This window comes from Condylostylus longicornis, unplaced genomic scaffold (genome assembly GCF_029603195.1).
Source record: "Condylostylus longicornis isolate FDR11 unplaced genomic scaffold, ASM2960319v2 ptg000004l, whole genome shotgun sequence".
NCBI classification, from domain to species: domain Eukaryota; kingdom Metazoa; phylum Arthropoda; class Insecta; order Diptera; family Dolichopodidae; genus Condylostylus; species Condylostylus longicornis.
Window position 1 is genome coordinate 20,918,104 of NW_026577973.1, and position 21,196 is coordinate 20,939,299.

The 21,196-nt window shown below is 26.7% G+C and overlaps 3 protein-coding genes across 3 annotated transcripts; all 3 read right to left on the reverse strand.

Annotated features, from left to right (window-relative positions):
• Positions 1 to 402: 402 nt before the first annotated feature.
• Positions 403 to 1,454, reverse strand: LOC129614110 (uncharacterized). The gene is made up of 4 exons (XM_055528508.1): positions 1,338 to 1,454; positions 1,218 to 1,245; positions 691 to 1,091; positions 403 to 630 (listed from the first exon to the last, which is right to left on the reverse strand). Exons 1-4 carry the CDS (start codon positions 1,452 to 1,454, stop codon positions 403 to 405), a joined length of 774 nt encoding a protein of 257 aa, XP_055384483.1.
• Positions 1,455 to 5,531: 4,077 nt separating this feature from the next.
• LOC129614120 (uncharacterized) lies at positions 5,532 to 6,607 on the reverse strand. Its single transcript, XM_055528520.1, has 3 exons — positions 6,480 to 6,607; positions 5,851 to 6,405; positions 5,532 to 5,759 (listed from the first exon to the last, which is right to left on the reverse strand). Exons 1-3 carry the CDS (start codon positions 6,594 to 6,596, stop codon positions 5,532 to 5,534), a joined length of 900 nt encoding a protein of 299 aa, XP_055384495.1. The 5' UTR covers positions 6,597 to 6,607.
• Positions 6,608 to 9,632: 3,025 nt separating this feature from the next.
• On the reverse strand, positions 9,633 to 12,030 carry LOC129611434 (probable serine/threonine-protein kinase roco4). Its single transcript, XM_055524584.1, has 4 exons — positions 11,803 to 12,030; positions 11,235 to 11,725; positions 10,159 to 10,222; positions 9,633 to 10,050 (listed from the first exon to the last, which is right to left on the reverse strand). Exons 1-4 carry the CDS (start codon positions 11,917 to 11,919, stop codon positions 9,823 to 9,825), a joined length of 900 nt encoding a protein of 299 aa, XP_055380559.1. The 5' UTR covers positions 11,920 to 12,030; the 3' UTR covers positions 9,633 to 9,822.
• Between the last annotated feature and the right edge of the window lie 9,166 nt (positions 12,031 to 21,196).

Genomic DNA, 21,196 nt, shown 5'->3' on the forward strand with positions numbered 1-21,196 from the left:
TTTATTTTCAACTATCGTAATCTTTAATATTGAAAGAAGCAAGAACGAATAGTTATTATGTAAAAAAAAGATCGACTTTTTTTATACAATTAATAAATAACTTAACTCAACTTAAAATAACTAAATCTCATAACTCAGTACACATACATATGTATATAGTTTATATATATACGAATGAATAGTTTGAATTTGAACTGTCTGTCAATTGATTCACATTTATATTGAAGTGCTTACAAGCTCACTGTATTGTTGATTTTAAATAAAATTCAACATTGTTTATTAAATATTTATATTTAATACCTATATGCAGAATCAGAAACAAGTTAGTGAAAAACAAAAGTATCATAATGTCAAACAAAAATATTTTTTAAATTTTTTTTCTTTAAAACGAAAAAAAGACATTTATGAGAACACAACCTTTTTTATTTTGCCATCACTAGTACCGGCAAAAACAGTATGATCATCAGGTCCATGACACAAAGAATTAATACAACTTCCTATATTCAATTCACCATATAATTTTCCAACATCATTTACATTTGACCAAACTTTTATAGTTCCGTTGTAACTCCCACTAAAAAGCGTATTTTCATTGCCAGACAAAGCGTTAATTATAGTTTCATGAGCGTTCTATATAAATAAATAACATTAAAAAATAAATATTCTTAAAAAAATAAATTTACATCTTACATCAATGTGCCACATTTTTACAAAATCACGATGTGGACAATTATTTAAAACATTAATACCTTTTCCATCACGAGATACAGTTGCCAATAAAGATCGTTTTGCGTTAATATATGCACCAAATAATTTTAAAGGTGATTTTCCTGGTACAACAGCTTTAACTATATATAGTCCTCTTTCAGGTATTATTTCGCTGATACACAAATCATTATCTCGAATAGTATAAATTAATTTATCATCTATAGCTAAGCCCTTAATTTCTTCAACCATTTCAAAATGTTGAGCTCTTTCGAAATTTTCAAAATTAAATAAATTGCCCACACCGTCACCAGCCCATATTGATTCACCATGACAAAATAAAGCTTGAATAGGATTTTCTATACTACTATAAATATCTTGAGATGCTTCAATAGTCAATGGACTGGGTAAACATTTTAAAATTCCATTGTTACCAGCGACATATAAGCGATTGTTAACATCGACACAGAGACTATTTATGTAAATATCTTCTCCAAATATGTTTAAATTACGTTTCAAATTCAAATTTTCATCCCAAATCTAAAAATCGTAATTAAAAATTGTAATTTCTACATTTTATTATGAAATATGATTTGAAAGAAAGTTATTATTTTCATATATTTGGCACTAACCTTAACAAATCCATCTTGGCCACCAGAAAATAGATAGCCGTTAACAAATGCTAAGCAAGTAATGTCACCTTTATGTTTTTCATGATCATTACTGGTTTTTTCCACCTTTCCGGACATTTTAATTTTAAATATTTGCACGAAAGCACGAAACTAAGCACGAAAATTCTATATATATGTATCTATGTAGTTAAACAATTTTTTCAGTTTTGTATCAGGCGATTTCGAAATATAATGTTGATTTCACTTCTAGGTGTTGTAAGTTTTATTTTTAGAGGATTTTTCACTTGAGAATCTTATTGAATACTGAATTGTTTCAAAATCAAATTTTTGCCTTTTATACTTTCTCAAAATTGTATGTTTCGTTTTTAAATCCCAAAAAAAAAAAAAATAATAATTTATAAAAAAATTAAACAATTGTGAACACATGAAATTAAAATATTTTTTTCTGACAAATGTTAATATTCCAATAAACAATACATGCATTATTTGTAGCTATTCCTGTAATTTTTCATACAAGAAGAAACAGAAGAATAGAAAAGAACTAAATTAAAACGTAAATGAAAGATCTAAAATAAAAAGTTCCTGTTGTATACAATATTTATATGAGTAAAAAACAAAATATTCAATTACAGTAAACATACACAGTTTTAATATTAAATAAACATTATATTTTATATGTGTGAACTTGTAGATCTACTTAAATTTTAAATTTTTTAGCTTTTACGTTTACAAATTAAAGAAAAATGTATATAAAGTTTAACCAAAAAAAATGAGCGACATCTGAGTTTATTTCATTTTATGTTGTTATTTTTTTATTTTAATTTTAATTGGAAATTTCAAAAATACATCATTTCAACCAAAAAACATTTACCTAGATGGATTAGTTAAAGTAAGTGCGAATCATCATTTTCAACCAAAAGTCATTTACCGAAACTCAATGTCTTTTTAGCACTCTTCCAAAAATTTTTTGAAAAACTTTGTCCGTCCGTCCCTCCGTGGACATTTTTTAAATTACCAAACCTCTACGCCCTTGAAGGTAGAAACCTGAAATTTAATATGTACATAGATCTTTACTATAAACTTATTTCCGTAGAACAAAATTTTTACCTATCTCACATCCCCTAAAAGTTATACCCCCCCAAAACCCTAAAAATGGCCTTTTTTAACTATTTGTTGCAATGAAATCATAAGCATTTTTCAAATTTTGCAAACGCAGAAAGGCAGTGGGATACTTCTTATATCACGGCATACTATACTATACGAGTACCGTTATCTAAAATCCATTTTTTTCAAATATTTGATGTCGTTTTTCCTTTAGACCAAAGGTTGTAGGAGCCTGAAATTTAAAGCAACTTTTAGGCACTAACAAATAGTTTATTTAGTTGGAAGATAATTTTTTTCCATCTCCCCCCCCCCCCCCCCCCCCCAGTTACCACCTTTTGAAATTTGTAAAATTTGAAATTTTGACGCTTTATATTTCCGAAACCGTAAGGTTTTTCAAATTTCTATAAACGCAAAAAGTTAAAAGTAAATTTCATGACATTAAAAAATATAATTATTTTTCTTAACTCACGCAATTAGCCCTTAAGATCGAGCATTATGTTAAGCCTTGTGTATATTAATTTTTGTTTTATTTGGAAGACTGCGTAAATCTTTCATCCGAAATATATGCAATCCTAGAAATAGTTTCGTATAAGAATGAAAATATTTTTAATAGTGTGGTAGGTATACATAGACTGTATTAGCAGTATTTTCACTTGTTGAAGCGAAAAGTGCTACAATACAAACCATTGGTTTGACCCAACTTTATTTATGTAGAAGGTCGATAAATATAACTTTCGTAAAAACAAGGTAACATTCACAATTAAATTTAAAACGCGAATAATCTAAACAAGAAAGTAAATAGAATTTTTTTAACAAAAAATATTTATTAGTTTCTACAAGTGTTTTTATGTCCCTGACATTTAGCAGATAAATCTGAAAAAACCTTTATATAGTAATGACTTAATTCGTAAAGTAAAAACCAATTTTAATTCTTCTCTATTTGCAAAATTTTAAAAATATTTTTAACGATTTAGGATATTGCAAAAAAAAAGGAATCTTTAACAATTTATTTGCATAAAAAATGGTGTGCTTTACGCAAATCCAAATAAATATGAATAAAATTTATTTTTATAAAAAATGGTGTGTGATACGCAGATCCAGAAAAAATTTATTATTAACTATTGTTATTAAACTTAAACAACGTCTTAATTACGTCTTGCAATAATTTTTAACCGCCTTTATTATCTTTAGGATGGGTCTCGAATAAACATAAAGTTAGACTTTAAAAATGTTTGCAAACACCAAAAAATATCACAGATTCTCATTTACTTTAAAAAGACTCAAAATCTACAAATCTTTGGATAATTCAATTTCTAAAAAAAAGATTAAGTGCATGACACCCATAATTTCTGTAAAATTTATTAAAACTAAGCGTATAAAAAAATTTCAGAGATATAACAGAATTTAAAAAAAACCATTTACGAATTTACTTAATTACCTTAAATAAAATTTATTACAAATCATTGATAAAGCAATATATATTAAGTATAAGTAAATAGAGTACTAATTCAATCGGGTACATTGTATCGTATATAATGTACACACGTACCCCATATAGCACCAAAGATAAGTGCAAGTTAGAAGCCTATCAAAGTTAATATTAATAATGAACATACATATATATGTATACATATATGTTATAAATTTATAAACATACCAAAAGTCAAATAAACAAAAGAAAACGTGTAAAAGTAAATGCACGCTTTAATAAAATTTTAAATATACAGAATTACCCCACGCGTTATTTTTAAACTGCAAGAACAAAATTTGTATATACATATACGATAAAACACCTTAAAATAATAAAAAGAGAATACAAAATATAAAATCTACATACATATTTATGTATGTACATTAAAACAAAAAATTTATTAAAAAAAAAAATATTTATTTTTAAAAATTTTGTATTAAAATTTAAATTTTATATGTGCACATGTATTTAATTAAAAAATGAAATGAAATAAAGAATGAACAATTGAAAAGTTAACGACAAAAATAAATTTTAAAGATTGCTTACCTACAATATTTCTTTTTTTAAGTAAATGTATATAAAAAACAATAAACTTTTTAAAAAAAAATTACATACATATTTCAAAAAGAATCAAATTTTATGGGAACTGTAATTTTTGCAGGATTTTTATTTGCTATTTATAGACTTTTTCCTAGGTAAGTACCATATAGTATAAATATATAAATCTACACATTTTAAATAAGTTATACGCGATATAAACTTCAACATTATTTCAAAAATATTAAATAATTTTATAATAATTATAATATAAGCAATTAATTATAGAATGTAAATTTATTAAATAATATTTAATAAAATAAGCTTAAAAAATTTTAAAAATAATTAAGTTTGTAAAAACTTTAACCCATGTAAAGAACATACATATAATTTTTAAAAGCAGAAATAGTAAATTACAACAATTTACTCTTATATATCAAAAAGTATTTAAATGAACATAAAATTAAATTTTCTTAAGTTTTCAATACTTTTTTGAAGTTTTACAAAACTGAAAGAAGCCCAATTAGACGGCATAAATAAATGTATTCAGGAATGTTCTACATTTTTACAAATAGAATTTGCACCAAATTCTATTCACGACTTTCTTTAATCCATAACAAGAAAAATTTATTAACATTTGCAAAATTTAAAATCAAATTCATAAAGCATAATACATCTTCGATTTAAAAGAACGCCTTTCGCGAAAGAAATTACATATTCCTTATCATCTTATACTTATATGAAAAGGTGATAAAAATCCCAATCAATTTAAAAAGACTAAATTGTTGCAAATCTTTTTGTACTTCATATGCTTAGCAAAATGATTTACAACATTTTTTTTGTCAATTTTGAAAAATAGTATATGCAATACTATGCAATTTTAAAATGCAAAAACAGGCTTACATAAAAAATTTATCAGAAATATACACAGTACTAATATACATACTTTTTATTCTTGAAATAATATTTATTTTAAAAGTATACAATGAAATATGGATAATTAAGTAAATAAGATTAAAAACTTTATTCATGTAAAACTAATAAAGGACAACATATAAAAGCTTTATTCTTTATACTTTAAACTATTCAAATTCAACTTTTCTAATATAACCATCACTTGTTCCAACGAAAACTGTCTGTTCATTTGGACCATGACAAAGAGAATTGATACAACTTCCAACATTTAATTCACCACTTAATTTTCCAATGTCACTAATATCTGACCACATTTTTACGATTCCATCGAAACCACCACTAAAAAGTGTTTTCTCGTTGCCAGAAATTGCATTTATGATCATATCATGAACATTCTACAGAACACATATGTAGGTGAAAAAAATAAAATTATAAAATTATATTTTATTTATAAATTGAAAATAGATTAAAGAATTTTTCACTTACATCTTTGAGCCATACTTTAACAAAATCTCTATGAGGACAATTATTTAAGATACTAAGCCCTCTTCCATCTCGAGTCACTGTTACAATTAAAGATCGCTGCCCATTAACATATGGGCCAATCAATTTCATTGGTGATTTCCCTGGTATAACAGCTTTCACTAAATATAATCCTTTTTCTGGATGAATTTCACTTATGCATAAATCATTATCTCGTATTGTATATATTAATTTCCCTTCAACAGCCAAACTTTTTATTTCTTCAACCATTTCATATTGTTGAATTTTTTTATAATTTTCAAAATGAAGTAAAATACCAAGTCCATCACCAGCCCATACTGATTCACCGTGACAAAATAATATTTGTACAGGATTTTCCGCACATTTGTATATATCTTTGGACTCATCTGAACTCAATGGACTTGGCACAACTTTGACAATACCGTTACTTCCAGCAGCATACAAACGACCATTTACATCCACACATAAAGAGAAAACATATTTATCAGCATCAAAAAGATTTATATTACGTTTCAAGTTTAAATTATCGTCCCAAACCTACATGATTAAAAAAATTTTATTAAAAACCAATACGTCTATTCAAAATAATTTTCTTGTCATATACGAGATACCTTAACACATCCATCTTGACCGCCAGAGAACAAATAGCCGTTGACAAATGCCAAACAAGTGACATCGCTTTTATGTTTTTCTCCGTCTTGAGCAATTTTTTTGATTTGAGCAGGCATCGTTTTGTTATTTTTTTACCTTTTTCTAATTCAATAGGTTTCCTTTTTCGTAGTTCCTTGTCTTATTTAACAAAAATAAGTATTAAAAATCTTATTAATATGAGAATTGTAAATTTCTTTATTTATTGAAAGATTTCAACGCTTCTGGATGTAACAGGTTACTAAATATAATTGCAGAGAATTCTGTTTCTTTTATACTGTTACGGTATATATCAGTAAAAATATTTTAATTAAACATTCAAAACCATACATACAAATTCCAAAGAAAACAACCACATTAATATTGATAAACATATTATGTAAAAATAAAATATACATGTGTATGTTGAAATTAATCTTTGCGTGTAAAGAATTTCACCAATACCTATTTATTCTGTAAAATTTTCAAAGTAGAAAGCTCTCTAAAATTAAACCAAAAGATGCGAAAAAGGAAAATCCATATAATGCAAAATTAACCTTTACTCACGAATATATATAGTAACCTGAGGTCCATTCAATAACATAAAAATTAAAAGAGAATTAACCAAATCGTCAATTACCTGGTTTATTAGGTCAGTCAGATGGTAATTTTTCAAGGAAAAATGTAGCCAAATTTGAAATTCACGTAAGTTCAAAAAGTGCTTATAGTGAAAAGAAGTTAAAAAAATTTGTTCTAACGAAATAAATCTATACGTATTACTAATGTCCACAGACCATATACTCTTTCTTTAAACAAGTTACATATATATTTATTGTGTAGTAAGATACATATCAAAAGTTTTGAAAAACTTTAGCATACACTTTATCAAAAGACGAGCTAAGAGTAAGATAGATTTTTTAGTAGTTTTGAAATTAGACACAGAAACAGTCATGCAACTGAATATTATTAAATTAACAAACAATCCTTTTAAAATTTCTTTGGTAATATGATTGAAATTAACATTAAAGTATATACGCCTCTGACTCTTAAATAAAGAAAAACAAAACATTTGATTTTTTAACTTCAAAGAAAGCTGCCATAATTTAATTTGATAGATAATTGTATAGTTTACTGAATAATTAAAAATTTATAAGCATCAATGAAATTTTTTACTTCTAGGTTACGAGTATCTATATCTGCTCCAAATAAACATATAGATATGTATAAACGAATTCTTTTAATTCCCCTACATGCATACATATATATTCAAAATTTTATGGTTAGCCTTTTATTTTTTAACAATAATAGTTTATGAAATAAGTATGATGCAACTTTGTTAATTAATTTATTACTTTAATCATTCATGTTCCAAATCAATCACAACTATTGTGTAATTATTGTATTCCGTAATGTATACTAATACACAGTCAAGGTGTCCGCAGTGAAATCAATGATTATAGTCGAAGGGGGCGGGGGGAGCGATACCAGATATGCCCGTTTTCGAGCTACTTTTGTAAAAAAAAAGAAAGGTACCGAACTTTCCCTGCATATAAATAAATGCTTATAACTTCGGAACCGTACAACATAGAGTTATCATTAGGGACTTGTTTTATAGGCGATTGATTGTTCTTTATTTTTGATTTTACAATTAATTTGATTTGAACTATAGTTACCGAGATGCAGCTCGCCAAATTTTGAATTTTTGTTTTTTTTTTTTATTTTTTTTACAAAACTCGAGATTTCTCGAAAATTTTTGTTAATTTTTTTTTGTTTTTTTCGATGAGCTACGACAAGAGCTACAAGTTAACCCATATAGAATTTTCCTCTATCTCTCACAGTTTTTCCAATAAAGAACAATGAATCACCTGTAAAACAAGCTCCCAACGATTTAAGTTTCCATTAAGATAATATTATTAGGGTGATAGACACATTACTTATTAATTAAAACAACTACACGTTGTATTAGTAATTCAGAGCTTTGGTATACCTAAGTAAAATTGTTGTGCTATGTATCGTAGATGACAAAGCAGACGTGAAAAAAGAATATTTAATATTTTTTTTCGGAAATTATGTAAGCAAAAACAGCAGAATTATTAAAATTTGGCCAATAGGTGTTTTTGGAAATATATGAGTAATCAAATGTAATCTATATATATATACATACATCCATAGATATTTCTACATACAAATAAGTATGTATCTTAAAATAACTTGAAACTAATAATATTGATAACTATTGTAAATTCGGAACCATTATCTTTTTCTTAAGTCTTGGCTAAAGCAAAATAAATCTCTTAAAACTACTTTAAGAATGCAGTTTACTTTAGAAAAATTATGAAAATACTAGAATGAACTCTCACTAGCTGAACTCTCAAATCTCAGAGATGTATTGCATTGTCTTTTATCGCTGGGCTCTCTATCAAAGACATATATCTATATAGACATATTTATACTATCTCCATCATAGACACGCTTAAGTTGTCAACTTTGAGCGGCACCATAATGTGCTACACATTTTTTTCGAAGTTGTAATCAAGGAGGGCGCGAAAGTATTTGGTTGATTATATTTCAGTCAAATACTGTGAACCGATTAGGAGGTATCTGATCGCCTTTTAGGCGGTTGAAGTCTCTTATATTTCGATCAGAATTCGAACAATCCGATATTGCGGATCTTCTCGCTCTATCGCAATAGAGGACGTTGCTGACTTGAAAAATTTGGGTATAGAAGTTGAGCACATCTGAAATTTCTCTGAAGTGCGAAGGAAACCATGATACACGTTCTACGGGAACGTGGATTTTGATTCACATCTCTCGTGCGTTACTTTCATATATAGGAAACCCAGCACTCGCTTAACCCCTGTAAGTAGTCTAATTTAATTAAATAAATTTTGTTTATACTACTGACTGTAATTCTATACAAAAATATTAATATAGAAAATAATTTATTGAATTATTCTCAATTTAATTTTTCAAATAATTTTCCATTTTATGAAAGTTAATACATTTAATACATAAAAGTTTCATTAAAATATATAACTAATAATATACAACAATAAAAACAATATATGGTTTATTTGTAAATAAACGTTAACCGACTTTTAATATCACTTAAATAAGCAAATACAAATTTGTTAAATATGAATTATTAAAGAGTCAAGTACGGTTCACATTATATTGGAAATTGATAATATTGTAAATATGATATATTTTAACAGCTTTAGGAGAAAGTTTAAAAATATGATTTAGTGTGATAAATAACTTTTTATTTTGTAAAGGTACATGCACACTTTTATTTAATATAAATAACTTTAAGTTTATGATACAATTTTAGGAAAAGGCAACTTTTCTAATATATCCATCACTTGTTGCTGCGTAAATTGTATGATCATTTTCTCCATTACAAATGCTATTTATGCAACTTTCTAAATTTATTTCTCCACCTAATTTACATTCTTTATCTATATTGACCCACATTTTTACCATTTTGTCGTATCCACCAGAAAACAGTGTTTTGTCTGTCCCGCAAATTGAATTTATTATCATACTGTGGCAATTCTACAATTACACATTACGCATAAATATTATAAATATATTTCATTAAAAACAAATTATTATTGAAATACTAATAAAATTTTAACATTGTACATATGCAATTTTACTAACTTCTTTCGTCCAAATTTTTGCAAAACTTTTTCCTTTTTTATTGTCAACTAGTTTTAAACCAACACCTGAAATGATTTTAATTTTCAATAAATATTAAAGTTTTTAAGAATATACATATATTGATATGTATATAGTTAGTTTTTTATTTATTTATTTCTCAGGGCTAGGATTCGGTCTTATCAAGTGCTACTTTCTACATATTATTATCAAAATGCAAATTTATGGTGCTTTTGTATCACAAAAATATAATCTTGTAAAATATAGAGTTTGTTTCTAAAAATCTTATAAATGTATTTAATCAAAAATTGTAAATGTTTAATTCATTAGTCAATAGCTGTAGGTGTATACATAAATACATACTTTTGGGTTGAAATTGCAATATGTATGCACATATTGTGCATATACGCAACAACATGGTAGTTTAATATGTGAAGAAATATAGGACCAAATTTTAAATAGATGCATATTCTATATGCTCAAATATTCTATGAACTGGAAATTGCTATATTTAGAACTTATAGTTTGCTTTTTTTTTATAATAATAAATCATAACAAGCATCATATTTTTTCAATATTAGGAGCATGTGAAAAAATATTACATACAGCGATGCAATTTTAGCCTATAATGCAAACTACATACTTCATTATATCAAGCCAAATAAGTCAGATTTAACGTGCACTTCAATTAACAAGGACTGTGAATTTTTAAAACAATAAGTGGCATGATTCTCTGTCAGACTTATTAGGCAACGGCGCGAATCATTTATTTGAATATAACGTAATTGATATGATCGACTATATCTATTCTCGTTTTAACATTTTTTTAACATAAAACATGATGGTAATAATTTAGAACAACTCACTAGCATTAAAACTAATATTACAATGACTTGACTAGATATAAAATTAACATTAGATATTTATATATGTAAGTAGTCTTTCAAATACAGCATAATAATGGCACAGTTTTTATCTAATATCAGCATGTTTCTCTAAAGAAATTCTGGCAACACTTACCACATCACTTAATATTTATAAAGGAAAAGTAATAATTATTTTTACATATTATATACTTTCCATCTCTTGTACAAAATGATAAAAATTCTCGTTTTCCATCCACAATCGGACCACATAACGTTAGAGGCGATTTTCCATCAATTGTCATTCTTGTGGAATATCTTCCAGATTTGCTACCAGATATGATTTCTGTAACTAATACATCCAAATCACGAACCGTGTATATTAAATTAGATTCAACAGCAAGAGATTTTATTTCTTCAACTAAATTAAATTTTAATAATATACGGTCATTTTCCCATTGTGTAACAACACCAATATCATCTCCGGTATAAAGAAAATCACCATCACAATATAAACATTGAACTGCCTCATCAGATTGCATTAGATTTTGTCCTTCTGTTGTTTCTAAAGGATTTTCTACAAATTTAACCAGACCATCATTACTAGCTGAATATAGTTTCCCTTTATAATTGACAGCTATTGCATATATATAAGCACCAAAATGATGTATGAGATCTTTTTTCAAATTTAAATCTTGATCCCATATCTGCAAAGCAATAAAAAAATTTACACGAAAAAATATAAAAATCTAAAGTTTTCAACTTTGTATAATAATTTATTAACCTTAATAGAGCCATCTGCACCGCCGCTATATATATTTCCATTGTGATAAACGATGCAAATCGCATCACCTTCATGTTTGTCGCTTTCTGAACAACTTTTTACAATTTTCCCGGACATAATATTGGTTTTATATTAAATTAAGTAAAATTCTAAAACACTTACTAATTAAATTTTACTAATTTTTATAATATACTTTCGGATTCAGTAACTCCAATTAAAAAAGGTTCAAAGAGACTGAAAAACATTCTAGAATTTATAACATTGTTTTGCCAAATCTGATATTTTTTTAAAGAAGCATGCAAGTATGTATGTTCATATGTATGTACATCATCAATTTGTATTGTAAGTACAAAAACGAATTTACGTTCGTTTCTAGAGAAAAAAATTAAGAGAATTTAAAATAAAAATAGATTTTAAGAGGCATAGAGGAAAATTATAGAAATTTTAAGTATGTGGATACAAAAACTATACATATATGTATGTGCATATGTATGCGTGTTATACAAAATCAGATTAAAGTCAATTTAAAATTTAACATCGTTAAAGGTACGCAGTTTAAAATTTAATCAAAATTTTAGATTAAAATTTTAATAATTTGAAAAAGGGGTTTTCAACTTACATTGATATCCAACCCATTATGTGTGTACAACATAACCAATCATTCGCTCTCGAATAAAAATGATAATGATAAAACAGTTTGAGACCAAAACTCTTAGATACGCATGTAGATAATAATCGTTAAATTAATACCATCATAATAATTGTTAAATTAAATAGCTAACTCTTATGTATAAAAGTACATACATAATTCAAACTTAGGACCAATAGCGGCTAGTGAAAAAAATAGCCCGAATCCAAAATAGAAAATCATGTGGATGCCTATAAATTTATTTGAAAATTTTTTTCGAATTCAAAACCAAACTTGTAATCTTAAAATTCTTTAAAAATTTATAAAAACGAAACAGTAATGTGCGGCGCTACAGGCGCCCTTAAACTTGTTAACTTGTTCTCGTTTTTAGGATAGATGTGGTTTAATTTCTATTTTAAAAATGACTAGAATTTAAAATTATGCATACATATAAGTATGTATGTAGGTACATAAATATAAGGTCTGCTTGGTATAAAAATTGAAAAAAGAAAAAACTTTAAAAAAGAAAACAATGACGTAACTTGTCGTAAAAAGTAAAAAAATTCTCATTTAAAAAAAATAATAAATAAGACGAAAAACTTGAAGAAACTTTTAAAATTTTTATAAATATGTGATAGACGTCAAATTTCAAAGTATTTCTAATTCATCGATATAAACAAATCCTAAAAGCGGCATCTATATTTATTTTTTTTGAATTAGCATTAATTCAAGTCCCTACCGCTGAATGAAAAAGGCGCCACCTCAAAAAAGTTTATTGTTAAAATAAATTAAAAAATGTGTTAATAGTTATATACAGGGCTGTCGTTTGGCTCCGATTTGAAAATATTTTCGCGGCTCCTCCTTTAGCATTTTGGCTTCGATTTTGTTTTTTCCTCAGTCAGATCCAAAAACAATATTGATGATTATTCTTGAAAAAATTTTTCAGTTGAAAAATATAATTTCTAAATAAAAAAGATTTTTTTTCAATATTTGCAATATTTGCTGGTAACACCTTGACTAACAAAATTATGTACATATACCTTTTTCTACTAATACAAAAGTCGTAACCTATCCTTTTGTAGTCATAGTCATGTCGTAGTCATCAAATAACCAAACTTAAGAAAATTCTTCGACGTCAGCAGATGAAATTTATTTTTATAGAATTTTTTCAATAAACGATAATATTGAAATTTTGATATTAATTGAAGTCGATCGAGTATATTGTTGAAAAATTAAAAAATTTACTCAAAGCTCCTTCAGTTTAATGCATTGCAGTGCGGCTGGTGAAAAGGTATCTTCTTCTGTTAATTTGACAACTAAATTGAAAAACTCCTTTTGTGTTGGAAATGGTAAGCATTTAAATTCAAAACAATTATTTAAAAATATTGATGCGAAAAGCTAGGAATCAAGTTTAAACTTACAGGAAAAAAATTCAAAGCACACATTTTTTTAATTGAAGAGTTCTTTTTAATATTTTAAGGCATTTTCCAACGAACTAGGAATACTAAAGGAAGGAGCATCTTGAAAAAACAATGAAACCAAATTTTGTCTAGTTGTCTCTTTCTTTGCTCCGAGCATTTTCAAATTCGTAACAGGAGCGTATTTATTTTATTTTATAATTTGCTTCTGCTATCAAATATGTGTAATTCGTAAGAAGGGTAACTTAAAATTTTTTAAGTAAAAACTAAAAAATATTTCAAAATATTGTTTCATTTAAAATATTTGCAAAAAAATTCAAATTTAAACAAAACTCATTATTTTTTTTCCTTTTTGAATTAATTTATTTTTGGAATTATAAAATTATAAATTTTGGTAAAATATTTGAAATGCAAACTTCTTTATTAATATTTCCGATCCAATTTCTATTCATTTCATTACTTCAAGGAAAACTGTAATTATGCAAAAAAAGACCAACTTAAAATATCGTACGTATGCTATATTTTATCAAACATAAACTTGCTATATTTTATCAAACATAAATTTTTGCTTAGAAAAAAAATCCGGTCCTGGTAAAATTATGTCATTTAAAGTAATTTTGATTTAAAACAAAACAAAAACAGATGTTTTCTTCGCAAAACTAAAAACTTAATAAAATCACAAATTATGAATTAATCAAAGCACGGTTGCATATATATTTCTTTTAATTGTTGAAATGAATGCATATGGTGTAATAAAATTATTTGTTTTTGCAAATGGGAATAATAATTTAGAACTATACACCTTTTTTTTCAACAGATTTTTTCCTTTTTCGCACTTGTTATATTTTTTTATAACTTTTTATCAAATAGTATTCCTTTTTTAACGCTTATTATTAAATATTTTATCATTTTTTATTTACAAACTGCACTTATTTTATAACCGAAATAACAAAATCTTCTTACTTTTTATATAGCGGCGGGTAATTTTTTAAGAAAAAAAAAAAGCAACAATATTTGGAATTTAATGTCGATTTCAGTTTGACAATTCTCGGAGCAAGGAAAGAGACTTACCTGAAGCTTTTGGCTTCACTATGTTTCTTTTTCCAAAATACAATTTTTTAGTGAATGTAAGCGAGATAAAAACAAAGATGCTCCTTTCTTTAGTATTTCTAATTCGTTAGTATTTTCTAATCGTCATAACAAGAGCCTAAAGTTAAAAAAATGTATAAACGTATATGAAATTTTACGTAAAAAATATTATTTTAAGTGTTTATTGTGATATTTTTTAATTCGAATTTATTTATTAAAGTGTTTATAATTTTTGGTTTTGTTTCTGATTTTTTTTTTGTATTTGTGCGATAAATTTTTTTTTATGAAATATAGGAATTGGTTCCACTTTTTTGAAAACGGCTCCCTTTTTGGAATATTTTTGCCCCCCATCCAAAAAAACAAGCGACAGCCCTATATATATATAATATTGTCTATGATGATATATATTTGATTTGTAAACATATCCAATCAAATTAAATCGTATCAGAAATATAGAAGCTTGTCCTAATTGTCATCCAATGTTTTGAAAGTTGAAACAATTAAAAATGACGAGTACAAAAATTTTCTATGTGTCGTAAGTGTGATCAGCTGATTCTTATTATTTTTTTAAATACTCGTACATTAATAAAAACAATAACTGAAGGTGCAGAAAATTTGACCAGATCAAATTTGATATTGATTTGTAAACACTGATTCGTTTAGTTGTTTAATTTAGTTGTCCAATTTTGCTTGATTTGTAAACGTTACCTAACCTAAATAAATAAATAAATAAATTTTATTTACATCACTTACACATCAGAGTATCAAACTAAATTTATGAAAAAATCTTATGAGTATTTATACATCAGATTCTATTTATACTTTCACTTCAAACTTTTGGCGGCAATGTTTTTAATATTTGTAAAGATAATTAGATAATGAATATGATGAAAATCTTCATTTGATGTGTAAGAGTAACCTTACAAAAATATTTAAAAAATGTATGTGTCAACACTGAATTTGTTTATATTTAGTTGTCAAAAAACCTTTAAGTATCTACTGTAGTTTGTATGTAACAAAACGTGATATTAATACCAAGTAAACTTGTTACATACAATGCATCTAAAAGTCATTCCGTTCCACATAAATATAGTTTGCTTCACTTTTCACTGTCATTCGTATTTCATAACATCAAGCACTTGGTTTTTCCATGTCAAAATTATATGTTTTGCAGGTAATAATGGCAGCTATGATAGAAGCTTGTTGTTATTTGTAAAAAACTGAAAATTATGCGATTTTACGTTTTTCTTTATTTGTTTTGCTCTGTATTACTTATTTTAAAACATGTTATCATTATGGAAGACAATAAATTAATAAAATTTATTTATTTTAAAATTAATTTTAAATTTTTGGCTTTAATGCCCTAAATACAATGAGACCGCACTTAAAAACTGCAAAAATGTTAGCTTCAGCACTTTATAAATAAAATAAGACTGCAGCAACAACATATTGTATGTTTAATATATGTACATATTTCATACAAATTCCAAATTATACACACTAAACTAAAAAAATATTTGTGAATGTTGTTCGCATGTTTATATATATGTACATTTAAAACGTTTTACTGGAAAAACTGAGAGATGAGGAAAATGTTATATGGGTTAACTTTCAGCTCTTTTCGTAGCGCATCGAAAAAAAAAATAAAAAGCATTTACCTTTTTTTTTTAACAGACGAAGCTCGAAAATAAGTATATCTGAATCCATACTATGTGAACATAAATTTAAAAATAATAAAATATTTTTTTAAAATACTGCTTCAAATTTTTCGCGGTTCAAACATTTTGCTTTTCAAAGTTTATCTGTTTATAGACTAAGTACACAAATATTTTAAAAATATTTAACATCAATGATAAATGAACACAAATCTATACTATAGAATTCTTATACGTTTTATAAAAATGAAATCTTATAAGGTGCTATAATACTCTTTACTGATGACTCATAAACGTACAGGTAGACGCAAAAATAATTTCTTAATGGTAACTACTTATTTCTTCTATTTGCTAAATAGGAAATACTCTCATCCGTTTAAATCTGGTATGTCTTATGCATAATATCATACGTATTTCCAAGAAAAATTTGCCCTGATGTAACTTTAATCAATGAAATTTAAAAATTCAAAGAGTTTATTACACTAACTTGTTGATAAAAATTATAGTCTTTTTAATGCGACTTATATCAGATCACACACAGTGACTTTATTCCGTTATTCCTTTTATTTAACTTTAAAGTTTTCAAAATGTATTAGCAGGTGCATTTGTCTTGCTCTCAAAATATCACAGAATTATTACAGTGTGAGCTATCGCAGACAGTAAGTTTAAATTTCATAAGAATAGTAGCATCTGAGTATGTAAAAATTAGACTTTATCATGAAGGAAAACTTTTAACATTTAAGAAAAAATATTCGAAACCATCTAACAAAGACTATTTTATTTTCCGGTTTAAAATTTAATGTACATAATACACATAAATAATAATATACTAATTAAACATAATTTTGAAGAAATAATTATGTATGTCCAAAATAAAAATAATGGGTGTCTCAAAATTCACGCAAGATTTGAATTTTACGCCATTTGTGCGGTAAAGTATTGCTAACCAATAAAAAAAAATCTGATGCGATCAGCATATAACCGACCGCAATGTGTATTGTTTAGTTAAGTGAAAGTGTTACAGAATATTATAAAAATGTCTGTTAAATACTTCTTTCCAATTTTTAGGACATTAGTAAGCTAGTTAACATAGCTAGAAACTCTACTAAGAGCCAAATGTAAATTTGATTTAGCCAGTTAGTTTCGGTAACAACCAGAACTCAAATATCAAATTTCAAGAAATTTCATCAATTCGTTCCGTAGATATGGTGAAAAATGTAAAATCGACCCGCAGATCAGTTTTCGAGCCCTGATCTTTCCAAAAAATTTATATGTTCATTATTTTAATACGAAGAATTTAAATGTTAAATTTCAATGAAATCGTTTGGTTATTTCTCTTTATATACGTAAAAATGTACATTTGGCTCGTAGTAAACGTCCAGTTGCTGACACCTGATTTCTTCCAAAAGTAAGGAGGTTTAGCGGACGGTCGAGCTGAGCTTATGTATTATTTCAAGTAAATCGGTTGAATATTTTCTTCAAAATGTTCCAAAAAGTAAAACAGGCCCGCTAAAAAGTGCAGTTCTCGATATGCAAAATTTGTTGCCATCACATAACCTACCTATTGTATACACAATACGGTCGGTAAAAATACAGTGTGACAGCTGAGTTCAGAGTTAATGAAAATGTTCTTGAGCAATATTTTGTAAATAATCAGCCCTAACATAAATTCCCCTCGCAGATTTCTCCGAATTACGAACTTCGTAAATTCTTCGTAGCGACGAAGACTTGTAAATGATCACAAATTTCTTTCGTAGAAATTATGAATCAGCAATAGTTATTTGAATACAAAACTTTCATAAAAAGGGTATTTTTTACAAACTGCGATTTGCAGTTTTATATTTCAATCAATTTTTTACATGAAAAATTTTTTCTAAATATGAATTCATTTCGTTTCATGGCAACTGTTCTAACTCAGATTCAAACAAAAAAATTTAAAACTTGAAAATTTATAACAACTACTCTCTTTAAATTGCTTGTTTGTGTATTTCTTTCGTAGATTATTCTTATTACGAACGTAATTTATGATTACTCTATTACGAATATTCGAAATAGAATTTTAATAATTCGGAATTGAGAATATGAAATTTGTAATTTTCCGAATTCGGAGCTACAAACGAAATTCATGATAGGGTTGAATGAAATTTTTCGAACCATTTTTAGCGATGAGGCTCATTTTCATCTTGATGGCTTTGTTAATGGACAAAATTGTCGCATTTGGAATCCACATGAAATGCATCCACAACGTGTCACTGTTTGGTAAGGATTCTGGGTTGAAGGCATCGTCGGACCAGTCTTCAATAACGGTTAATGGTGCTCGCTATAGCGACATGATAATCCAGTTTTTTGTGTTAAAATTACAAGATATGGATGTGGACGGCATGTGGTTTCAATAAGACGGTGCCACATGTCGAGAAGCAATTCAATTATTGTATGGGTCATTTCCTGGTCGTGTGATTTTCCGTTTTGGTGATTAGAATTGACCACCTAGATCATGCGATTCAACGCGGTTGGATTTTTTCTTTGGAATTTTTTGAAGTCTAGAAAGTCTGTATCAACGAAATTCAGCATTTATGCAAAATAATCATGAAAAAAAAATAAGAACAAAAAAGCAACATTTTTTATGTTGGCTTCAAAAGGTATTATTTGCCAAATATACATGCATTATTAGATTCATGATTTTCAACACATCTTCTTTCTCTCCCCCAACAATTTGGACCAAATACACACTCAGTGTTTTTTTTAAACGCCACTTCTATTATTAGTAATACGAGTATACTGTATGCATTAATTAATTGTAGTGCTACAGTTGTTATTTATTATTCTACTATATTATCAAAAAAGCGAAATTCTGCTGAACTAAAAAGCAGCACACCTACCGTCAAAACAAAATTGCCATTGAATCCGAGTTAATACACAACCACAACCACTACTTGCATGTTTACGTAAGCACTTTCCTTGGTTAGATTAATTTCCTAGTATTATGCAATACATATGAGCGATTCAGCCATTGCCAAACTAAAAGTTGCTTTTCTGCCGTAAGTGTATAAAATAATTTAAAGAAGAGACAAAAAGAAAATTAATTGCAAACACAAAACAAATAAATTATTTGTAGTTTTCTTTGACAAACAATAAGAAACTTTCAAAATGCTGTCCATCCACTATTCAACTTGATTCTTGAACCCGTTGAAAAACACGTCGATCAACAATATTTCACACTTTAACATTATATCAATTTTTTCAAAACTAGAAATTCCTAGTTTTTCAAAACCAGAACTTTGTACATCTCACTCGTAGAATTCTACGAATTTTAAACTAAGTTACGCACGTAGATTTTTGAGTAATTATGAATCTCACTAGCAAGAATTATGAATCTGTAATGGCAAAATTACTTTTCGGAGTGTGAAAATAAAAAACGATATTTTATTACAGATTACAAGTGTCACTATTTAAATTCTTCTAATTTTATAGCAGACATTTAAAAAAATTGTAGACAATTCAAAAACAATAGACAGTCAAAAAAAAATTTAATTAAAAGGAACTCGTTTTCCTTCGAAATTTTGATGCAATATGCTCATGTAAATAAAATATATTCTACTTGCATTTTCCTCATATAAAAAAAATTTAACAAATAACACAAACTTAAAAAAATTAACCGACCACTCTTGAATACTGACTTTCTACGTTTGAAAATTCCATTAGTAGAATATTGCCATTTATTTTCATTACTAGTGCGATTAATAAATACTCTATTACGCATTTCGGAATACAATTCTACAACTACAGAATTCACAATATAAAATTCGTAACTGCTCCGAATTTCAGTGCTACACGACTGAGATTTACAATAAGGGTGTTAGTGTTATACAACATGCAAAATTATGCGCACAAAAATTAATTTTTTTTTATTATTTTCTTCTACCGAGTTTCAACCAATAAATCGTTGATCAACGTGTTAAGGAAACAAGTAAATAGTGGAATAGCAGTGTGAGATATACATTATGTTATATATTTTTTATTCAAGACGTCTTTCTGTAGCAAAATAAAACATTAGAGGAACGTTATTTATTTTTCATGAAATAAAAAAAATGTAATTACATATTCTTTCAAATTGAAGGAACTAAAATTATCTGACTGATTGAATATTTTTTTAAGTCACTAGTTAACCTGATTCATCATAACCTGATTTCGACCCTCGCCATGCTCAAAAATTGACATTTAAGATATAAGCCCCCTTTTTTCCAGAAATTCCAGGATGGCTTCCTAAAATTTTCAATGTTTACTGTGAAATTCTGGTAATTTTTTTCCTTAGCTTCTTTTCCAATTTCTCTTAATTTATTTATGTTCCTTTGAAAATTTCTAAGAAATTTCACTGCAACTTATGCTTTTCCGTCAATGAAAAAATTACAGTGCAGTGATTTACAGCTATTCCCGCTGATTTTTTATTAAGATTTCTCGATGTATGCATGTATAAATTCATACATCATTCCTCACTCTAGTACTTTAAGTAAGAGGAGATGAATACAAATCTCTGTAATTATCATTTATATTTTCAAAACGCTTCCATTGCTAGCTATACTTTCAATAAAAAAAAAACTTGACGT